The sequence below is a fragment of the Vigna unguiculata genome, chromosome 2 (genome assembly GCF_037176805.1).
Source record: "Vigna unguiculata cultivar grain cowpea cultivar isolate G323 ecotype 2 chromosome 2, ASM3717680v1, whole genome shotgun sequence".
Classification (NCBI taxonomy): Eukaryota; Viridiplantae; Streptophyta; class Magnoliopsida; order Fabales; family Fabaceae; genus Vigna; species Vigna unguiculata.
The window spans coordinates 17,101,460-17,122,627 of NC_140793.1; the positions used below are offsets into that span (position 1 = coordinate 17,101,460).

The 21,168-nt window shown below is 35.1% G+C and overlaps 1 protein-coding gene across 3 annotated transcripts; it reads right to left on the minus strand.

The window, feature by feature from the left end:
* Window positions 1-8,311: 8,311 nt before the first annotated feature.
* On the minus strand, window positions 8,312-20,708 carry LOC114167104 (uncharacterized). Of its 3 annotated transcripts, none has more exons than XM_085669892.1 (7): window positions 20,277-20,708; window positions 17,546-17,787; window positions 17,328-17,450; window positions 16,678-16,794; window positions 16,366-16,548; window positions 14,947-15,159; window positions 8,312-8,684 (listed from the first exon to the last, which is right to left on the minus strand). In XM_085669892.1, the coding sequence occupies exons 1-7, from the start codon at window positions 20,671-20,673 to the stop codon at window positions 8,673-8,675; spliced, it is 1,287 nt and encodes a 428-aa protein (XP_085526018.1). In that variant the 5' UTR covers window positions 20,674-20,708; the 3' UTR covers window positions 8,312-8,672. The 3 variants fall into 3 exon arrangements, with proteins under 3 accessions (XP_085526018.1, XP_085526017.1, XP_027907862.1); XM_085669891.1 differs by having other exon boundaries at window positions 15,006-15,159; window positions 20,277-20,705; XM_028052061.2 differs by having other exon boundaries at window positions 15,006-15,147; window positions 20,277-20,704.
* Between the last annotated feature and the right edge of the window lie 460 nt (window positions 20,709-21,168).

A 21,168-nucleotide genomic window follows, 5' to 3' on the forward strand; every position in this document is an offset into this window, starting at 1 on the left:
CCTTTCAAGTTGGTATCAAAGCTCTCGATCTAGGGAGCCATGCTTCCGCATTTCTTCTTTTCCGTCTTAATTACAATTCTCATTAGTTTTGTCTGAGGTGCAGCCATTTCTTTTAGTTATTGGGTTGCTTGAAGTGCCCCTAAGTTGTGGTTTTTTTTTTTCACTATTATTGTTGCATCATTGTTGTCGTTGTCCCTACTACATCGTTGTTGTTGTCATCACTGCTGCATCATTGTTGCTGCAATGTCATTGTTGTTGCTGCTACATCGTCGCTACTATCGTTGTTCCATCACAGTTGTTGTCACATTGCTACCATCACTATTGATGTCACATTATTGCATTGTTGTCACTTTCTGCCTTACCTTTCATTTTCATTTAGGAGAAGGCTAAGGAATTCCTATTTTTTATTTTTTTGGCATGGCAACTCCACTAAGCAACATCAATCTTCCACACTTGCCAGATGGCAACCGCCTTAATGGTCGAAATTATCTCCAATGGGCTCAATTTATCTGACGCACACTAAAGGGTACTAGAAGACACAATCATATTTGTTAGATATTGTTTGATATTATTAAGATATTGTAGATATTGATAACCACAATATCAAACAATATCTTCTATTTAATCTTTTTATTTTCAGTTACTCTTTTTACTTGTACCTCTCTCTATTATAAATAGATTACCCTATGTGTGGTTTATACACAAGGGAGATTAATCTCAATCCCTATTTTCTTCATCCTCAACAATATTGATCGTCTTAAAGCTCGTCTTGTGGCCAAAGGTTATACTCAAATTTTTGGGTTGGATTATGGAGATACTTTTTCCCCCGTGGCAAAGATGACTTTTGTTCGTTTATTTATCGCCATGGCTGCTCTTCAACAATGGCCTCTTTATCAACTAGATGTTAAAAATGCTTTCCTCAATGGTGATTTGCAAGAAGAAATCTATATGGAGCAACCTCCTGGATTTGTTGCTCAAGGGGAGTCTTCTGGGATGGTACGTCGTCTTTGCAAATCCCTATATGGCCTAAAACAATCTCCTCGGGCTTGGTTTGGAAAGTTTAGCAATGTTGTTCAGCAATTTGGTATGACTCGGTGTGAAGCAGATCATTCTGTCTTTTATCAACACTCGAGTGCTGGATGTGTTTACTTGATAATATATGTTGATGACATCGTTCTTACAGGGAGTAACAACCATGGCATCTCTCAATTGAAACAACATATCTGTCACCATTTTCAGACCAAAGATCTTGGCAAACTCATATATTTCTTAGGTATTGAGGTGGCACAGTCTAATGATGGTATTGTTATATCTCAGAGAAAGTATGCCATGGATATTTTGGAGGAAACTGGGTTGATGAGTTCAAAGTCTGTTGATACACCCATGGATCCCAATACTAAACTTCTACCAAATCAGGGGGAACCTATATCTGATCCTGAGCAGTATAGACGATTGGTTGGGAAATTGAATTATCTTACCGTTACTCGTCCTGACATTTCCTTTGCAGTAAGTGTGGTAAGCCAATTTCTTAATTCTCCATGTGAAGATCATTGGAATGCAGTCATTCGCATCTTGAAGTATATTAAAAAATCTCCTGGAAAAGGATTGTTATATGGTTCTAATAACCATACAAGAGTTGTTTGCTATTCAGATGCTGATTGGGCAAGATCTCCTTTTGATAGAAGGTCTACATCTGGGTATTGTATCTCAATTGGTGGTAACTTGATCTCGTGGAAAATTAAGAAACAGAGTGTTGTAGCAAGATCCAATGCAGAAGCAGAATATTGAGCTATGGCCTCAGCTGCCTGTGAACTTGTTTGGCTCAAGCAATTGCTTCAAGAGTTACAATTTGGAGATGTTACTCAAATGACACTTGTGTGTGACAATCAGACTGCTCTTCATATTAGCTCTAATCATGTCTTTCATGAGAGGACCAAACACATTGAGATTGATTGTCATTTCATTCGGGAAAAGGTTATGTCTAGAGACATCAAGACTGAGTTTGTTAACTCAAGTGATCAGTTAGCAGATATTTTTACTAAAGTCTTTACGGGGGCCTAGAATTGATTATATTTGTAACAAGCTTGGCACATACGATTTGTATGCTCCAGCTTGAGGGGGAGTGTTAGATATTATTTGATATTATTAAGATATTGTTAGATATTGATAACCACAATATCAAACAATATCTTCTATTTAATCTTTTTATTTTCAGTTACTCTTTTTACTTGTACCTCTGTCTATTATAAATAGATTACCCTATGTGTGGTTTATACACAAGGGAGATTAATCTCAATCCCTATTTTCTTTATTCTCCACAATATTGAAGGAGAGGCCATTTCCTCAGATAATCCCAATTTTCAGATTTGGGATAATGATGACTCATGAATCATTACATGGTTATGGGGTTCCATGTCTATAGAGATAAGTAGAAACTATATGTTCTACTCAAGTGCCCATGAAATTTGGGAGAAGGGTTTATGGATTGAGTTGGACCAGTATCAAAATTTGAAGCTTGAAAATAGTAAAGATGTTATCACTCTTACTTAGTTTGTTGAACGATCTCGAATATTTAAGGTCTTATCAGGATTGAGTCTTGAATATGACCCTATTAGGGCTCAAATTCTTGGGAAGGAAAGACTTCATTCTCTTTCTGAAGTCTTCTTCATTGTCCAAGGTTAGGATGCTCGTCGAATAGTCATGACGAATAAGCCCTCCACCGAAGGAGCTGCCATGTTTTCTGGAAAGACTTTCAAACTTGGGAATTCAAATCTTGCAAATATTAAACTTAGCTTAAAAGGTAAGGAAGACTGTTGGTGCTCTCATAGCAAGAAATCTGGCCACACCAAGGACACTTGCTTCAAGCTACATGGAAAGGAGAAAGCTCTCAATCGTCTAGCGGTACCATACAAGATAAGGAGAAGCAGTTTGCCAAATTCATGGAGATCTTCAAGTAGTTAGAAATCAAAATCCCTTTCTCGGAAGCAATATAACAAATGCCAACATATACAAAATTCTTGAAAATTTTGATGACCAAGAAGAGAAAGTACATAGAGGAAGACACTATTGAGGTCCAAGGAAACTATAGTGTTATCATTCAGAAGACTCTCCCTTCAAAGTTTAAAGATCCTGGTAGCTTCATTATTCCTTGAATAATTGGGAATTTAGCTATTGGGAAGGCGTTGATTTACTTGGGAGCTAGCATTAATTTTATGTCTTTATCTATGCTTAATAAAATTAAGGGCTTCGAAGTCAAATCCACACGAAGGACTTTACAACTCACTAACTAATCAATCAAATGCCCAAATGGAGTCGTTCAGGATGTACTTGTGCAAGTAGATAAGTTCACTTTACTAGTGAATTTCGTCATACTTGACATGGAGGAAAATGTTGAGGTTCCTCTCATTCTTCGAATACTATTCATGAAAACTGCCAAAGTTATCACAGATGTTGATGGCAGCAAGTTATAAATCAAAGATCAAGAGGAGGAGGTAAACTTCAAAATTTTCGAAGGAATTCATAATCTGGAACCAAAGGATATTAATGCTCCTAAGGAAGTTTTGTTTGTGACGAGTAAGCCAGAACAGGTTTCCAAGTTACTGAAAAATTGTTCCAGTTTCTTTTCTCTACAACAAATGAAAGAAGAAGAAAAGGGCCCTCCTTCGGAGAAGAAGAAAGGTCAAGCAATCAAACATTAAACTAGCGCTTACTAAGAGGCAACCCTTCATTTAAATTTTGCATTTTAATTATTGTCTTTTGTTTCTGCATTGTATTTCTATTTGCATGTGTATGCCATTATCTTAACTTCATCTTAAGATAACCATGTTCTCAATGTGCATTGTCAACTGATGTAATGATAAATTAAAATGAAATAGACATGAGCATTGACTATTTTACATCCTGATTGTGCATACTAATTGAAATATTTTTGTGATATGCTTTGAGTAAAAGATTGTGTGTAGAGAGCTTATTGCCATGAAATTGATTTTTCCCTGATTCTTTTTAATGAAATCACATAATTGGTTAGAAAGAATAAAAGCATTGTTTGATATGTAGAGCCACTTAGCCAAATAGTCAACCCAAAAGTTACTTATTTGTTGTTACCTTTTTGTGCATAACTGTTTCATTCTTTAACCTTAGCCAGAAAAATATATCTTGTTCCACACCTTAGAATAGAGAACAAGTACATGTTAGGTGAAATAAAGGTATGAAAGGAGATCAATTTGGGGTAGGGCGTAAACACCCTACCATCTATTTCTACCTATTAAGGTATTAGATTGAATAAGTTTTGGGTAGGGTTTTGTGAACAAACCCTACCCAAGAAAGTGAATAAGTTTGGGGTAGGATTTTTAATCCTACCCTAGAAAAAGAAAAAGAGGAAAGATAATAATTTTATTTGATGAAAAAGGTCGCATGAAATGCATGAAAAAAAGTGAACCATATTTATAAAAACATTTACATGTGGTTGTTCTCTTAGGCTTAATGGTGTTTTTGAATTCCTGGAAAAACCAATATTTTTTCTAACCAAGCCCCATTAAATGCCTATGAAAGACCTTTTGATCTTACCAATGATGTGTATTTTGTAACTTAAATGATGGGAAAAAGTTGATGAAGTGGTCTTATAACATGCCGAGTGTGAGTGATCATTATTAATACTATATACATGTCTGCAACATCAAATACAAGAGCATGCCCTCATTCAATACTTTTACGAAGGCATGAATTTGTTAGACAGGCAATGGGCAGATGTTGCAAGCGGGAGGATCTTTCTTGGATAAATTGCCAAAAGTTGTTAGAAAGTTGATAAAATAAAAGGCATTTGATAGCCATTAATTTGAAACGAGAGCAAATTCACTGACTTTGTCTAGGGGAGTTCACAAAATGGAGACTTATGTAGCAAATGGGAAACAAAGATGAAAGAATAGATGAGTTAGAGAAGAAGCTTGATGAGATTGTAAGCTTGTTCAAAAGGTGTTAGCACCCTACATTGCCTATCCTAGGAAGGTACTTTTAATTAAACATACAAATGGATGTGGTTTTTTTTTTAATTTTTATTCTGAAAGTAATAAAAATAAATAAATACTCAAAAGAAACAAAAATATTTTTTTCTTTGGGCCTGACAAAGATTAATCCTTGCTCTTACGTATCTTCATTCACAATAGAGAATCAGGGTCACATAGTTCTTTATGAAAAAACTATTTGAGAAATGATTTAATTTTTATTTGGTGAACCTGACAAGGATTGACCTCGCTCGTACGTATTTCCATTCATAATGGAAAATTAGGAATCACGTAATTCTTTATGAAAAAACTATTTAAAAAATGATTTATCTTTTATTTGGTGAACCCGACAAGGACTCACCTTGCTCCTACGTATTTCCATTCATAATAGAAAATCAGGGATCACGTAGTTCTTAGTGAAAAAATTTGTTTGAAAAATTATTTGGAAAATGATTTGATTTTTTTTTAATTTGAAAACCATTTTATTTAAATTTTTTGTTTTTAAATTATTTGAAAATTTGTGTCATGCGACACGAGTGTCTTGGAAGACACTGAAAATAAACTATTTTTTTAACTTTTATTTTTCCATTTTTAATCTTTTATAATTTTTCATATTTACTTTTTTTTATTTTAAATTTATTTGAAAGTGGGTATGGATGTCACACACGCGAGTGGCCGAATAGACATCGAAAGGTAAATGGATGGTGGAATAGTATTATCAAGTATAATTAGAAAAACAGATAAGTATCTTGAATGTCCACCCATCCCCTTCAGCTTAATGTGTTTTTCGGGGCACTCAAGTACTAAGAGACTAGTTAAAACCCTTCCCAGGTGTGTTAGTATGGTTTTCGGGGAAGCAAGTAGAGGTTTGGGGCTATGTAAACATGACAACAATGTTTACTGACAGTAAACTCGTAAGTACGACGATCATGAGGTACATCGTAGTCCACACACCTTCAGCCTATAATTTGCTACTTGGGTGTCCTTCCTTAAATAAGTTGGGGTTATGGTTTCTTCAGTTCACTTGAAGGTTAAGTTCCCCCACTCTAGGGGGATAGGTTACAAAGTTGAGGGTAGACTAAAGGACCACACGAAGGTTTTACTATGGACCCTCCAAAGAGCTTATTCCAACGCTATAAACCTAAGAATGCGACGTTGAGATGATACGAGTCCAGAAAGGCATCGATCGATGCTGGTAGGCGACAAAAAGGAGATAGCAATTTCAAAGGGCATGACCATTAGGATGGGTTTCAAACTATCTGAAATCTTGGAAAGAGAGATAATGCACATAATCAGAGTGAACCATATTACTTTCATGTGGTCACTCGAAGACATGCCAAGCATAGACCTCTGACTTTCATTGTCATTAACTAATGGTGGACCCCAACGAATCAGTAGTGCAACAAAGAAGAAGGTTGGGAGAGGAGAAGAATTTGGCCATGAAAGAAGAAACCCAGAAGTTAGTCACTATAAGACACGTATGCGAATTACAATACCCAGAATGGCCATCCAATATGGTGATGGTCAAAAAGACGAGTGGAAAGTGACGTATATGTATATATTTCTCCGACCACAAGACACCTACCCAAAGGATGTGTGCCCCCTTCCCACTATTGGCATGTTAGTTGATAACGCATCAGATTGTCAGTTGACAACTTCTTGGATGCCTACTTCGAATGTAACCAAATCCGAATGCAACTAGAGGATGAGCTGAAAATAGATTTTATAGCGATACTAGATAATTATTGGTATTGAGTCATGCCTTTCAAACTAAAAAATGTCGGTACAATCTACCAATGTCTAATGGACAAAATCCTAATTTGTACAGGCCCTTATCAAGGGATTTGATCTTTTCCAACTAAATCATGTTTCTAGGGAATAGAACATCCCAAACAATTTTTGTCCCAAAAAAATTGTGTACAAGATGGTTTACAATTTTTGTTAGAAAAATTTCATGAGATTATTTGTAATTTTTACTAGAAAATTTGCACAAAGTTTACAACATTTGCCAAAAAAAACTTATATGTAAAGTAATAATATTTTTGTTGAATATTTGTTGACATAGGTCTTCATGTGTCAAATCATATTGAATTTTTTGTGTTTTTATTTAAATTTTGACTCTTTGTTACGAATGTACTTATGCTAGAAAAATTATTTTCCAAGATTATAAGACATCTTTACTTTAGCTCGTATGACCTTTATTCACTATTTTAACCATAATTTTTATTGTAGGTACTATTTTTGGATTACTTCAGTTGCATTTAATTCTATATTTTCAAATTTTCAAAATGAGCAAATGATTTGCTGAATTTGGAGTCCTCTAGTATTTTGTATGATTTTTTTGAATTTAAGGCATATATACTGAAGTTTACGAAGTTTTATAAAGGAACCTATACAGGTTTTAAAAAAATTGCATCAACTTAAACTTTTATATTTGGGCTTACGGATCTAATTAAAACTACCATTTAACCTCATGTTTGCTTCAAATTTTAGAGAATTTAAATTTAAATTTAAATAACCTAAATATACTCTAAACACATACACAGAGATCATTTACTGAATTTCAAAATCTTAGGAATTGTTTTTTCATTTTTTTTTCTCTATTTTCGTTTTGTCTATTCCTTTTCTCTCTAAATTTCTTTGTTATTTTTAATTCATGGAGAACTAACATACAAGTTTTCCTCTTCCTCGCTAAATTTCTTTGAATTTGTTTGTTATTTTTAATTGATGAAGAACTAATATATGAAGATCAATTCACATAACTAAAATCAATAAACAATTGAGTTTTATACCGCTTATCACTCTTCTTTGATGAGTTTTAATCTTTTTGATTGCAAATTACAATTCTAATTTTGAAATCAAATTAGATATCAATTGAATATTGATTTAATTATTAAATGATACTTTGATTTATTTTGTATAACCAATTTAATTACTTAATTGAATAGATTAATTATTTAAACTTGAATCTAAATCTTCATAGAACTATGATAAAAAGATTATTTAATTTTTTTAATCTATGAATTAATCTCTTGACATCTTTTTTATTTTGATTTTATTTCTGTTGTGTTTTTCTATTTAAATTTTATGCTTCAAAATCCCTAAATTTTGATATTAACTTGTACCAAGAAAATATTAAAAATTAAATACAATGAATGTGTATCGTTTGAGAGAATTAACTTACCTGTATTGTAAAATTTAGACAAAGTTAGTATATTTGATTTAATGAATGACTGTGAAAATCAACTATATAATTGAATATATGCATCATGGATTTTATAGTACCTATTTTCACTATACACAAACCCATATAAATATAATTATTTGATTATGTCAAATATCTATATATATAATCTTTACCCAGACCTTTTATTCTGATTTTCATTATCAGCTTTAAAAATTAGAACATTACACTTAAGAATAATTACATAATTATGTTAAATGATTATAGCTAGGTCATGATGGGATGATTAAAGTCAGCTAAGAATATATAGATGAAGCGATGAAAGGAAGGATACTACTTGAAAAAATCAGAGACATCCGTCCTGGATCTAACCATTACCGTGGACGTAGACAAAGCATTCTTTTTGTCAGAAATAGTTAGGCTGCCAACTTTCTTACTTTGTTTTTGTTCTTTATCCGAAACACTTGAGCTTCCAAATATCTGCACTGTTAAGCTTCCCCCTACACAATATTGGATATAAAATTAAAAAAAAAAAAAAAAAAAAACATAGGCACGCATATCAGGAATTATCACCTTGTGACAACAATGTTGCTGCAATAGCATTACAAACTATGTATCGGATAACTTATTTTTCATATAATCGTTTCGTATCATAAATAGTAAGATTCATAAACATTTAAAAAATATAACAAAACAAGTAAAGATGTAATTAATATTCTTAGTAATAAATACATTAAAAAGATTAGGTTAATGTTATAATGGCTGGATTGTGCTAGATTGTATTATCCAACACCTTTATGAAATGAAAAAAAAAAAATCTAGTCTGATAAATGTTTGGCCCAAAGAGAATAAGAAAGAGACAAAATTAGGGTTGTTTCAGATGTTCCTTTCCTCCTTTAGTTTGCTCACTCAAATTGTACTTCGTCTTGTCCATTGACCTTTTGCAAGATTTCATAGATAACACACATGCTTGCATGAATCTTTACAATGCTCGGGTATGATGGTTTTCTTGTATATGATACACCTATTACTATCCTCAAAGCTTACTGACTTTTACTGCCAATCTGTGGTGGTTTTGCCAAAGGTTTCCAACCACTCTACACCCAACATTATGTTATGCCATTCCAAATCCAAGACATAAGCATTTTATTAGAAAAGTATACAGCCAAACTATTACCTCCAAGGCTCCACAGAGGCCTCTAGATGAACATCCGCTCCCATTTCCCAAACATACTCCAAATTCTTTTGTTTTGGTCACCTCGAATCTCAGGGAATCAACCACTCCCAAGCAAGCACCGTCTAGTAAGAGTAGGTTAGGAAGATTAGACAACATCCCTTCTAATTCACCATTTTAAACTGAGATAACTAGTGAGGATAGTCGAATATCCTCCTTTCCCTAAGAAAAAACCCTTATATTCATTTTCTGACATGGGAGGAACATGGGCCATAAGGACTTCAAAGCTTCAACATACTGTTCTACTATACCAGTTTGAAGAAGGAGCTTTAGTAGGGAAAAAGGGATTTCCTAATTGATGATAATCATAACTATTAGTCATTGAACACATAAGGACTTCCAAATTTAACTGGGGATCAAAATCATGTAGGATTTTGAACCAATCCCGGGCCATGCCTCCCTAACAGATTTTTGCTAATTGAATCTTCATCTTCGATGTAGTTCCTTGTACCGCAAATATAGGTTTCTAACTTCATGATCCATCCTATCAAGTTGTTGGTGAACTGCAGCAATTCAACTCGTTTGGCTGATAAAAGAAGATCGTCTAATAGTGTGAGGACAAAACCCACTGCCATCCGTGAAACCATGTGAACCCACGTCCAACCTTGGCATCAATGACTTTGTCTTTGGAGTCACTTCATGAGCATGGACCCAGTATCTTGTTCCCTCATTGGTGCCTCCTAATTTTGAAGACTCACCTCAATAACACAAAGGCAAGGTTCTAAAGCAACCAAACGTTGTGCAGTCATGTCTCCCAAACTCTCACTGTTGATGAGAACTTACAAATAGTATTAATTTTGTAACGAAAGAAAATACAAGTATGGCCTAAGGCCCAAGTCAGAGAGCCCTCCCTCTAGCTTCCAATATCAAAACAAAATTTTCTACACCTTACATTATTTCCATCATTTCTATTCACAAACTTCCCTTTCTCTCTCTATATCTGTAACTACTTTCTATTTTGTCACTAAATTCTCTACTTTCAGTCATGTAAATACTTTCCCACTATTATGGACTTCCCTTTCTAATTTCCTCCCTTTTATGCTGATTGTCGCTGGATTGTATCATATGCTATACTCGAAATCTACGAAGTATTAACTCTAACAAGAAAAAACAGTATCACCGACACTGCAACAATTAATAACTTAAATATAGGACATGATAACACCAGTGATATATTTATATAATCAACATCACAAACTTGGTTATTGAGAACAAAGATTTATAGAATTCTCACTTAAAAATAGATTTGCTAAGTTTAACAACTTTCCTAATAGTTAAAATAACTAGTTAAGTCTTCGTACAAAAACAAACCTCAAAACATTGTTATGACCCTTATAATATTTTAAATATAAGTTGTCTTCTTTAATTTCTCTGACTTGTTATAGCACTGTCTTGAAGTGTTTAACCAAGACAAAGTGTTTGTTCACTCCTTTACTTGTGCCCAAACTGTGTTGAAGTGTCTAAGCTCAAAAAATAATTTGACACAGTAAGGAGTGTCAGACACATGTCAAAAGCATGTCTGACAAATGTCATGCCCAAAAAGTGTCAACACAATGACACACAAATCTACATAGGTCACGGTGTTTAATAGCTATTAGTGCATTCCATTACGTCAAACCTTAGACTCACTAAAATATATGGTCAACGAGGAAGTCATACCTTGTTAGAAATTGATAACCAAGAATGAGGTAAAGTCTATCATTCTCATTATTCAACCTTCAATAATACACAGGTTTATATAAAGATACCTAGATGAGTGACTCACTGTATGAATCATTCCTCCACAATCAGAAAGCATAAAACCCTAACAAAAAATATAACACTTATGTAAAATAGAATAGAGAGAGAAAAACAGAAAAGACAAAAACAGAGATATATTCCTTTGATATTCTCTAACAGTCCCCCTCAAACTCAAGGTTATTGAAGATATTCAATAACATTGAGTTTGTCCCGGAGAAAACAAAATCGACTTCAAGAGAGTGGTTAGGTGAGGAGGTTTACAATTTGACCAGTAGCAGGGATGTGAGTGCACATAAGGAGTGGTTGAGAACTTTCTCACGAAAGAAGATGTCAAGCTCCATATGTTTTGTGCGAGAGTGCAAGATAGGATCGTGAGTGAGAGCTACTATGCTTTGATTGTCAGAGTGAATCACGGGAGTAGTACAACTGATTTGAAGTTCCTTAAGAAGATTACAGCTATAAAATTTCAGACACAATGATAGCAAGGCTTCTATACTCTACCTCAGCACTTGAACAGGCAACCAGAGTTTGCTTTTTAGACAACCAGGAGACTAAATTAGGTCCGAAGAAAATACGAGAACCGGATGTGGACCTACGATCATCTATATCTAATGCCCAATCAGCACCACAATAAGCATTTAAAGTGTAACAGCCATTAGTGAGAGCAGCAGGACAAAGTTGTAAGCCATGAGAAAGAGATCCTTTTAAGTAGTAGGATGTGTTTGACAGCTTTTCCAATGTTCCAATAAAGGTTGGGCCATGAATTGACATACCTTGTTCACAATATAGCTTATTTCAGGCCGTGTAATAGTAAAATGTTGTAAAGCACCCACAATAGAATGATAAAGAAGAGAATCATCCATATAGTCGACCCGAGTTTAGATAATTTCAGTCCTCCTTGAAGAGGAGTAGATATGCCTTTTGCATCAATCATGTCAGCTTTAGCAAGAAGATCACGGATGTATTTGGATTGAGATAAAAGTAGAGAACCATTAAAGTACCTTTTGACCTCAATGCCAAGGAAATAGTCAAGATCACACGGTTGTTTGAGAGCAAACACAGAGTTCAGTTTGGAAATGACAGTTTGTAACAAAGAAAGAGAAGAACTTGTCAAAATAATATCATCAACATATATGAGTACATATATACAGCCAGCAGTGGTGTGAAGAACCAACAATGATGGATCACATTTGTTGTGAACAAACCCAAAGCTCGTGAGAGTGGAAGTGTATCTCTCATACCAAGCTTGGGGAGCTTGTTTCAAACCATAAATGGATTTTTGTAGTTTGCACGAGACTTGAATTAGATGGTACAAGGCCAGGTGGGGGATCCATGTAGACCTCTTCTTGAAGAATACTATTCAAGAATCCATTTGTGAGAGCAAGAGTAAGAATAATGTGAACTGTGATAGGTTTTACAACCGGAGAGAATGTTTTTTGAAAAATCACAACCATACTTTTGGTGAAAGCCCTTTGCTACCAGTTGTGCTTTATATTTATTGATAGTCCCATTAGCATTTTCTTTAACATGAAAGATCCATGTGCACCCAATATCAACGATGTGATGATGGTTACATTCAACGAGCCCATTTTGAGGATGTGTATGGGGCATATAATATGATGAGGAATGCCTAAGGATTTGAGATAGTGAGTGAAGGGACGAAATTCACCTTCCCAACAATTTGAACCTCTTTGATTTTTTGATTTAAATCCAATTCTACAATGGTTGAAATTGTTTGAATATGTGCAAGGTGTCGGATTTATTTTTGAGAAAATAGATCCAGGTATAGCGACTATGAGCATATAAATAAATGACACATAGTAACTATAACCCAAGGATGAAGTGACATGAGAGGGCCCCCAAAGATCATAGAGCATAAGTTGTAAAGGATGGGTATAGAGAGTAGAAGAAGGAGAAGAAGGGAATTGATGAGACTTTCCCATACAGCATGCTACACAAAAATCCACTGACATTTTATTGATGGAAGACACATTACCAAGTTTAACATCATGATTTAAGACATTAAGAGATGGATGGACAAGCCCATTTTGCCATTTGGAATATAAACTAAACTTAGGGTTTGTGATAGCCAAAGACACAAGACTTGAAGAAGCAGTGGATAGAGCAACAGAGGAGAGACATGCTGGTGAAGCAGGAACAAAGAGTTGAAGCAGCGGAAATTGATAAAACCCATTCGAACCAAGAGACGCTTTTAATAAAATGGAATCATCAACCTGAGATCTAACAAAACAGACAAAGGATGAAACTCAAAATAAACATGATTGTTACAAACAAAAAGACTAACACTAAAAAGATTTTTTGTTGAGAGAGGGCACATGTAATAAGTTTTTGACAAGGTAACAGAAGGATTGTAACTGGATTTAAAGGAAGCAAAACCAGAGGACTGAATGGGCAAACCTTGTCCATTTCCTAAGAAAACATTCTCCCCACTGTGAGAAGAGGTTGCATCCATTAAATTGGTTGCATCAGGGATGAGATGATGAGAAGCGCTAGAGTCAATGAACCAGTGTTGAGATTGTTGTGTTAGTGGTAAGTGGTAAGGTTGTGTTTGTCGTGAAGGATATAAAGGCGAGCGATGGTTGGAACAGATACTCCTGATGACTGAAATTAAGCTTGAATAGATGATACTTGGCACTGAATAAAGCCCTTACCGGTTTGACCACCTTGACGACCACGATAGCCTATTCCTTGTTGAAAATAGTTGTGACGAGAGATTGGAGAGGAGGTGGCAGTTGCCGAGTGAAGTTGAACATTGTGCATAGAAGGTGTTTGAGAACTTGTGTGAGCGAGATTGAGTGAGCTTGTAGTGTCCAAGGATTTGAACCGTTCAAGACGAACCTCTTGAGCAACAAGTGATTCAATTTCATCAAGGGAGAACAACTCTGGTTTGTTGTTGATGAGTGAGATGAAAAACTCATATTAAGCGGGAAGACCTTCAACAAGAATATCCAATTGTTCTTGTTCAGGTACAGGATCACCAATGGTGGTTAGAGCATCTACGAGAGATTTGATGCAAAGAAGAAACTCATTGATGGATTTGTCCCCTTTCTCCAAGGTGCATAACTCAGTTCAGAGTTGCCGAGCTTTGGCTCTGGTTTGTGAGTTGAAGTAAGGGTGAACCTTCTCCAATAGTTGAAACAAATGGGTACAACCAATAACACAAGTGAGGAAGGACATTGATAAGGATGATTGCAACCATGATGAGAGGAGTTGATCTTAGGTTTCCCAAACACTGAGATCAAAGTTTTCAATAGTTGTGTCATGATCAGAAGGTGTGAGGAACTGAGGTGGTATTTGAGGATTAACCACACAGCGGTGGAGGTAGTGGGCTTTGATTACAGGCTCCACCTATTGCTTCCAGAGAAGGAAATTTGTGTTTGTGAGGTTCTCAGATATAGTGTAAGAGAAAAGGAAAGGTTAAGATGCAATCTTGGGTTCTACAAGAGTACCCATGATGAGCAAAAAGAACTGACAAAAGCTCCAGGATCGAAAAAAAATAATAATGCTTTGGATACCATGTTAGAAATTGATAACCAGGAATGAGATAAAGTCTATCATTCTCATTATTCAACCATTCAATAATACATAGGTTTATATAAAGATACCTAGATGAGTGACTCACACGAAAAAAAAAAACGATATGAATCACTCCACTAACAGAAAGAATAAAACCTTAACAGCAAGTATAACACGTATGTAAAACAGAATGGAGAGAGAAAAACTGGAAAGACAAAACAGAGATATTCCTCTGATATTCTCTAACATACCTTAAGAGAATCAGGAAATAGTGAACAATACAACTGGAACATTGAAGTCATTATCATACCTAGCACAAGGGCAGCACCAACCCATCCAGTGAGACCCCACCTTTCACCAAGAAGAAACCATGCAAAACCGGCACCCCAAACTGGCTCCAGACCATAAATTATAGCTGTTTCTGTAGCTGATACATCACACATTGCAGACAACTGCAATTGAATCTAAGAAATCTATATCAGAAAAATGAATAATCTCTAACATATTCAAAAAGTTAAGTCGTATTAATGCTCAAAGATATTCATAATAAGGATTAATCCTTTTTTTAATATTTCAAATTGTTAGAAGTGGGTTTAAAGCCTAACTCAACCCCACAAAACCGGCTTGTAAGGTGAGGTTTGCACCTCACTTATATACTATGAATTGGCCTTATCTCTAGTCAATGTGGGACTTCCAACACCCCCCTCACGCTGAGGTATACTCATCTCGTGCGTGGGACAAGAAATTAGTGGGTGATCCTTTTAATGGCCCGATATCGGGTAGAACAGAATGTCCAAGAAATCTCGCTAGGATAGGCTCTAACTTGGCTCTGATACCATGTTAGAAGTGGGTTTAAAGCCTAACTCAACCCCACAAAACCGGCTTGTAAGGTGAGGTTTGCACCTCACTTATATACTATGAATTGGCCTTATCTCTAGTCAATGTGGGACTTCCAACACAAATTAAGTGAGGAATTTTATAAAATATATACTATATTAAAAAAATTAACAAACTCGTGTGGGGAATTTCCCTCGAGACTCAAAATGGATCCGGCATTGCATGGCAATCAATCCCAAATAGTGGCACGAAGTAGCCAACCCCAAAGTAGTAATAGGAAAGTTGGATGACCACAAAAATGATGTTGAAATACTTTCTCACAAAAAAAAAAAAAGAATCCTGAAACAAATAACTATGGAAATAAATCCTAATTTCAAAACTCAGACATCCATTTGAGATCACGGAGACAGACGAATTCTTAAAAAAGGAAAACCTATGGATGTTTGATTTGACTTTTGCTTTTATTCACTTGTGTTTCTAACAAGTACCCAAGCATTTTGGGAACCCACCCTTTAAAGGTAGCTACTTAAATACTCCACTTAACATCCCACACTTACTCGAAGTGAGACTGGGCACCCCATAATATCCAAGTTCCTATCATAGTACTTTCTGAGACATGATACCAATTAATAAGACCAACGTGGGGCTTGGGCACCCCATAATACTCATGTTCCTTTTAGTTTACTTTAATAAAAAAAAAAAATGTTATTGTTTACTATTCTTGTTTCTAAAAGCAAATAATGAAGTGGAGACAATAAGTATTTTCATTGTTAAAAATGAACAAAAAAGTAATAATAAACACCCACAAAGTGAGGGAAGAATGATGACTTTACCTCAACCCACAAGCATAAACCAGTTGAAAATATCCCTGTATAAATTGCTGGTATCCATGGAAAACCAGTCATCCAGTCTCTAAGCATTTTCCACGTCCAAGATGATGGTAAGGGATGCTGGGAACCATTAATGTAACTTCCAAGAAGATACCATATTGCAGAAAACAAAACAACAACGCAAATCTACATTTAAAACTTTAAAAAAGGTAAATATTGCAAAAGGTTAAGTGGAAGGGTTTCGCATTGAAATACACATAAACACACATACAGGAAAGAAAGAAGTGACATTGCATGGACAAGTAACTAACTAACCTCATATCCAAGGAGGGGCAGAAACTTCTCCTTATTTATGCTTCTTGACAAATGTTCAGTTCTTAACATATGAATGCCAAAAGACACAGCACTTAAAAAGTTCAAAAGATCTCCAATCTGTATTCACAGCATTCAGGTAATGTTTATCAATAGTCCTTAGCAATATATAATATTATTATGATAGGTTCTAAATTAAAAAAGTGAAAAATAGAGAGGGTAAGAACTAGGAGCAAGCTACTGGAGTTATTAACTGGAATGTACAAAATTAGGAAAACAAAATTCATATCAGGTAAGCCAAATACTACCCCTGCCCTTCGGCTTCATCCACCTTAGTCAATCCACATGATGTGCACCACCTATACCACTCCCCAATCAATTCCCTTCATATCAAGGCTGTGTTCCACGATTCAAACACGCACTAAAAGAACTCTTACCCTCTAAGTATCCATGACCTTAGAGCCATTTTTTCTTGCACAACATTCAGGTACTCTATACTTCCATTCTTATTACCCAATATATCCCCTATTCCTACTCTCCTTTCTACTCACATGAAACAGAGAATAATGACTTAAAAGCTTTTTGTATCATAAACTTCACCGTAAAAGAGAATAAAAGATGAAGGAAAACATGAAAATGAAGATCACTCTTACACGTGGAGATGCACCACTCGATTCCAGCATTCCAACTCCTACAATCGACACCAGGGCTCCAAACCAGGTTCGGATTGGAACTGCTGCTCCAAGAAGGCCATCAAGCAACGGAACCACAATTACCTGTTATTTCACCCTCATTTTCATGAAGAACTTGTTTAAAATAGACTCATGAAGGAAAGGTCACTCACACAATAAATAAAATTCAACTATCTCACAGTGAACATAGATAAAAATGATGCACGACCAGCATCAGAGGTTTGTAGTCCAAGTGCCTGCATGAGATATCCCAGACTGACCCAGATACCCAATTCTATGCCAGAATTTCTGGTAAAAGAATCTCCCCATCCTCGCACTACAAATGGGATAAAAGGAATGGCAGAAAGAGCAAAGCGCACAAATGTGAAAGCTGCTGGATTCATAACTGCCTGAACCTCCTTGACAACTGGAATGTTACTTGCTAAAAATAAATTGACAAGGAAATAGTAAGATCACAAGACGTACAAAAGCACCTAGATCATTTAAAAAATTACATGTTTCTACACTCAAAATATCTATTAATAGCAATTTACCCCAAAGCAATAAATGTAATTGCAAATATACAGGTATGCATGATACATTATACACAGGACAAAATATAATTTGTTGAAAACTAATGCTTTACTTAGCAGTCCGAAGCCATGTTTTGGTCTGTTATAATAAATCTGTTAAAGAGAGACAAAAAAGGATACAAGAAATGCTGAAACCCTGAAATAAAAACTACACAGCAGAACTCATTTTATATAGGCTAATTGTAATAACTAGAAATAATTGTAGGATATGTAATAGGTTTATAAATCATATTCTAATAAATCTTATTCTAACAAATATATTATAATAAGATATCCCTATAATTACAAAGATCCTAATTAAAGAAGGAAACAAATCATAAAATAAAATATTAAATCCTATGAGACCATATGAGTACTCTAAAATTTTATAACACATGATCGTATATTTCCAATATTTCTAACAAAATCAAAAGTAAACAATGCAATTAGTTGCTTAGCTTGTAATTTTCCTGTTTTATTTGAAGTTTCAGCTGATACTTCCATAAATTTTCTTGTAGAGATTTATAGATAATGAATAGGCAATATATTGTTGAAACAGAGTTCAGTTATTATAAATAAAACAAAGCTTTCCAAAAATCATACAAAATACAGTCGCAAAAACATGTAAAGCAAGACACAGAAGATAGTGGATTTGACTGTTTGAAAGTTTAAAATAGAGAAAAGTTGTGGGTCTTCGGATTTTTCTTTAAAAAACAGTTTTTCTTGCTGCTGAATGGTAGAAATGAGCATATGATCCCACCCATCCCAACAAATCGAGTGCCATCCTGTAATTGAGATTGTTTCGGGACTCAGATAGTGTAAAACTGTATGATCTTAGTATCTAATAAGATCATGATTTTTTACAACCATGGACTGAGGTGCAAAGAGAGAAAGTGGTTCTATACTCCATATTTGGCCACTATTATGCTATGGCATCCACGACGATAAAATAGCCACAAAGTTTTCTGCTATTCATAAGTATGCCAAATCCTAATCAAGTAAAAAGATGGCACAAGGCAGAAAATATATGAAATATGGAAACCACACCTAAGTGATCATCTAATTTAATATATTTAAAATTAAAATAATGTCAGATACAATGATCTCCGGATATTTTCTAGATATAGTAACCCAATGCTTGTAGTTTGAAACATATAACACGCTCAAAACTCAAAAAGTGCTAAAATCATTAGACTCATTTAGTATTAATTCTCAAAGTCAGCTCAAAGAAAATCATCACTGGTCAAAGAAACATTTAAGTCTTTATTATACCATGCAAAAAATGATAGTTACAAAATGTCATGTATATGTAAGCTAAATTGGAAATGTGCATCTGAACTCGCCTGAACTTCGGCCTTTTTGCAAACTAAAACCATCAAAATGAGTATGCTAGAAAATGGGGGGTTTCCCAATAACGGGATGAGCTTGCTATCTTGGCCAGAGCGAATTGACCAAAACTATGCCACCTGCTTGACGAGAAATTGACCAAAAATGGGTGGGTTGGTGTATCAAAGGTGTAATGGCTACTAATTCCCCTCCCGCTGTTCTAGTGGCAACTCACCTCCTATTACAGACATAGTTAACAGGAGCGTGATAGCCATAGTGGTACACAATTCGGAACTTCTCAATATTATACAACAAAATTTCCTTAAAGCAAATCAAGTACACGATTCACAAGGATGTTGAGAAAATCCAATAACTACCAACATTCTTCAGAATACAACATTGAATAGAATAAACTACTTGTACTTAAAAGTTGAGGCTGCCTACCTTTCTGATTGGGGCTATGAAATTGTGGCTGCACAATTGTCAGTCACAACGTCAAGGTTTAAATAACTCTCAGCAGCCACAATTGAGGATGAAATGACCACATTTGCCAAAATATTGTGGACCAAGACAAAATCACAGTCTGTTGAGTGTTAGAATACCTATTTATCTATTTATTTATTTACTTATTTATTTATTTATTATATTTTTTATATTTTTTTAGTAACCATATTACTATTACGGAATATATACCAGCTCCACGGAGCGGGAGCCTGGCCAATCACTTCTCCCCTCCAACCACGTTTTTTCATCCACAAAACACAAACTTAGACATTTAAAAAACTGAACCAAATCGATTGTCATCTAACCTTAGAGCAACATGACATTTAAATATATGCAATAAAACGTTCAAGCTCATAACTGGTAACACACCCCAGTCTGCACGTAGCCATAAGCATACGCAAATAAAAGCATTAATCATTCAAAGATACAACATCTTCTTCAGCCACAATAAATTTCCTTAGTTAATTTTCGTCAACCTTTCCAAAAACAGAGAGGGATTCGGTACGAGAAGGAAACAAAGGAAGGTTACCGTAAATAAAAGTGGTGACATTCAGCATAATGATGTTTCTCACTTTCCTCGATGGGAACAGAATCTTCCGCCACAGACACCGGTTTCGGAATCCGAACACAGAGTTGCAACTTCGGGTTTGGCTCAAACGGTTCGGGTCTTTATCCGAACGGGTATTCTCATTCTCCGGCGTGGGATCCGAACTCGAGTCTAGAATAACGGGCTTGTTCGACCCGTGACATGGATTGGGTGTAACTGGCGAAGAAGAGTGGCGCGGGCTTTGGCCGTGCATAGAGCAAGAGGCGGAACGGTGCCGTTTGGCGCGGGAAGGGTAGAGAAATGAGGAATTGTGCGGAGAAGGGGTTCCAGAAGGGTCGACGTAGAAGGGCACGGTTCTCCAGTACGAGTGCAGAGCCATGGTTGGCTTTGGTGACGAAGAGGAGTGACAATAAAAATATGTACCTTCTAAGAGTGTCCTGAGATCGTTATGATGTCACCGTCAATCATTAATTTTCGCACCAAAAAGCATAATATTAGAAGTCAAATCGGAATTAGTCAAATTGAATTAGTTTATATATCAAATTTTTATATATTTTTTTCTCCAATTTTAAAAGTTAATGTTAGAGTTGTCTTATAATAGTTTTTCTCTCTTAAATTTATGTGAAAATTATAATTAGTTTTTTTTTTAATTTTAAATCAATTTAGTCTTATATTTTTATAAATGTGTGCATTTAATTATTTTAATTAAATTTTGTTAAATTTATTTGACATTTCAAATGTATTTTTCAACTAATATTAAAACAAAAATGTGTTTAATGGTGTAAACAACTCAAATGTTATCATAAAATATGTTGGAACGTCAAGAAGCTTAACAAAATTTGGTTAACAAAATTAATCCACACATTTCTAAAGT

Bases quoted from the DNA above. Each gene is read 5' to 3' on its own strand.
- LOC114167104 (XM_085669891.1), bottom strand. From the start codon at position 20,673: ATGGCTCTGCACTCGTACTGGAGAACCGTGCCCTTCTACGTCGACCCT. The intron at 16,549-16,677 runs GTTAGTTAGTTA...TTTTAAATGTAG, and splicing joins TGCCCCTCCTTGGATATGAG to ATTTGCGTTGTTGTTTTGTT. The intron at 15,160-16,365 runs GTAAAGTCATCA...TAGATTTCTTAG, and splicing joins GTTTATGCTTGTGGGTTGAG to ATTCAATTGCAGTTGTCTGC.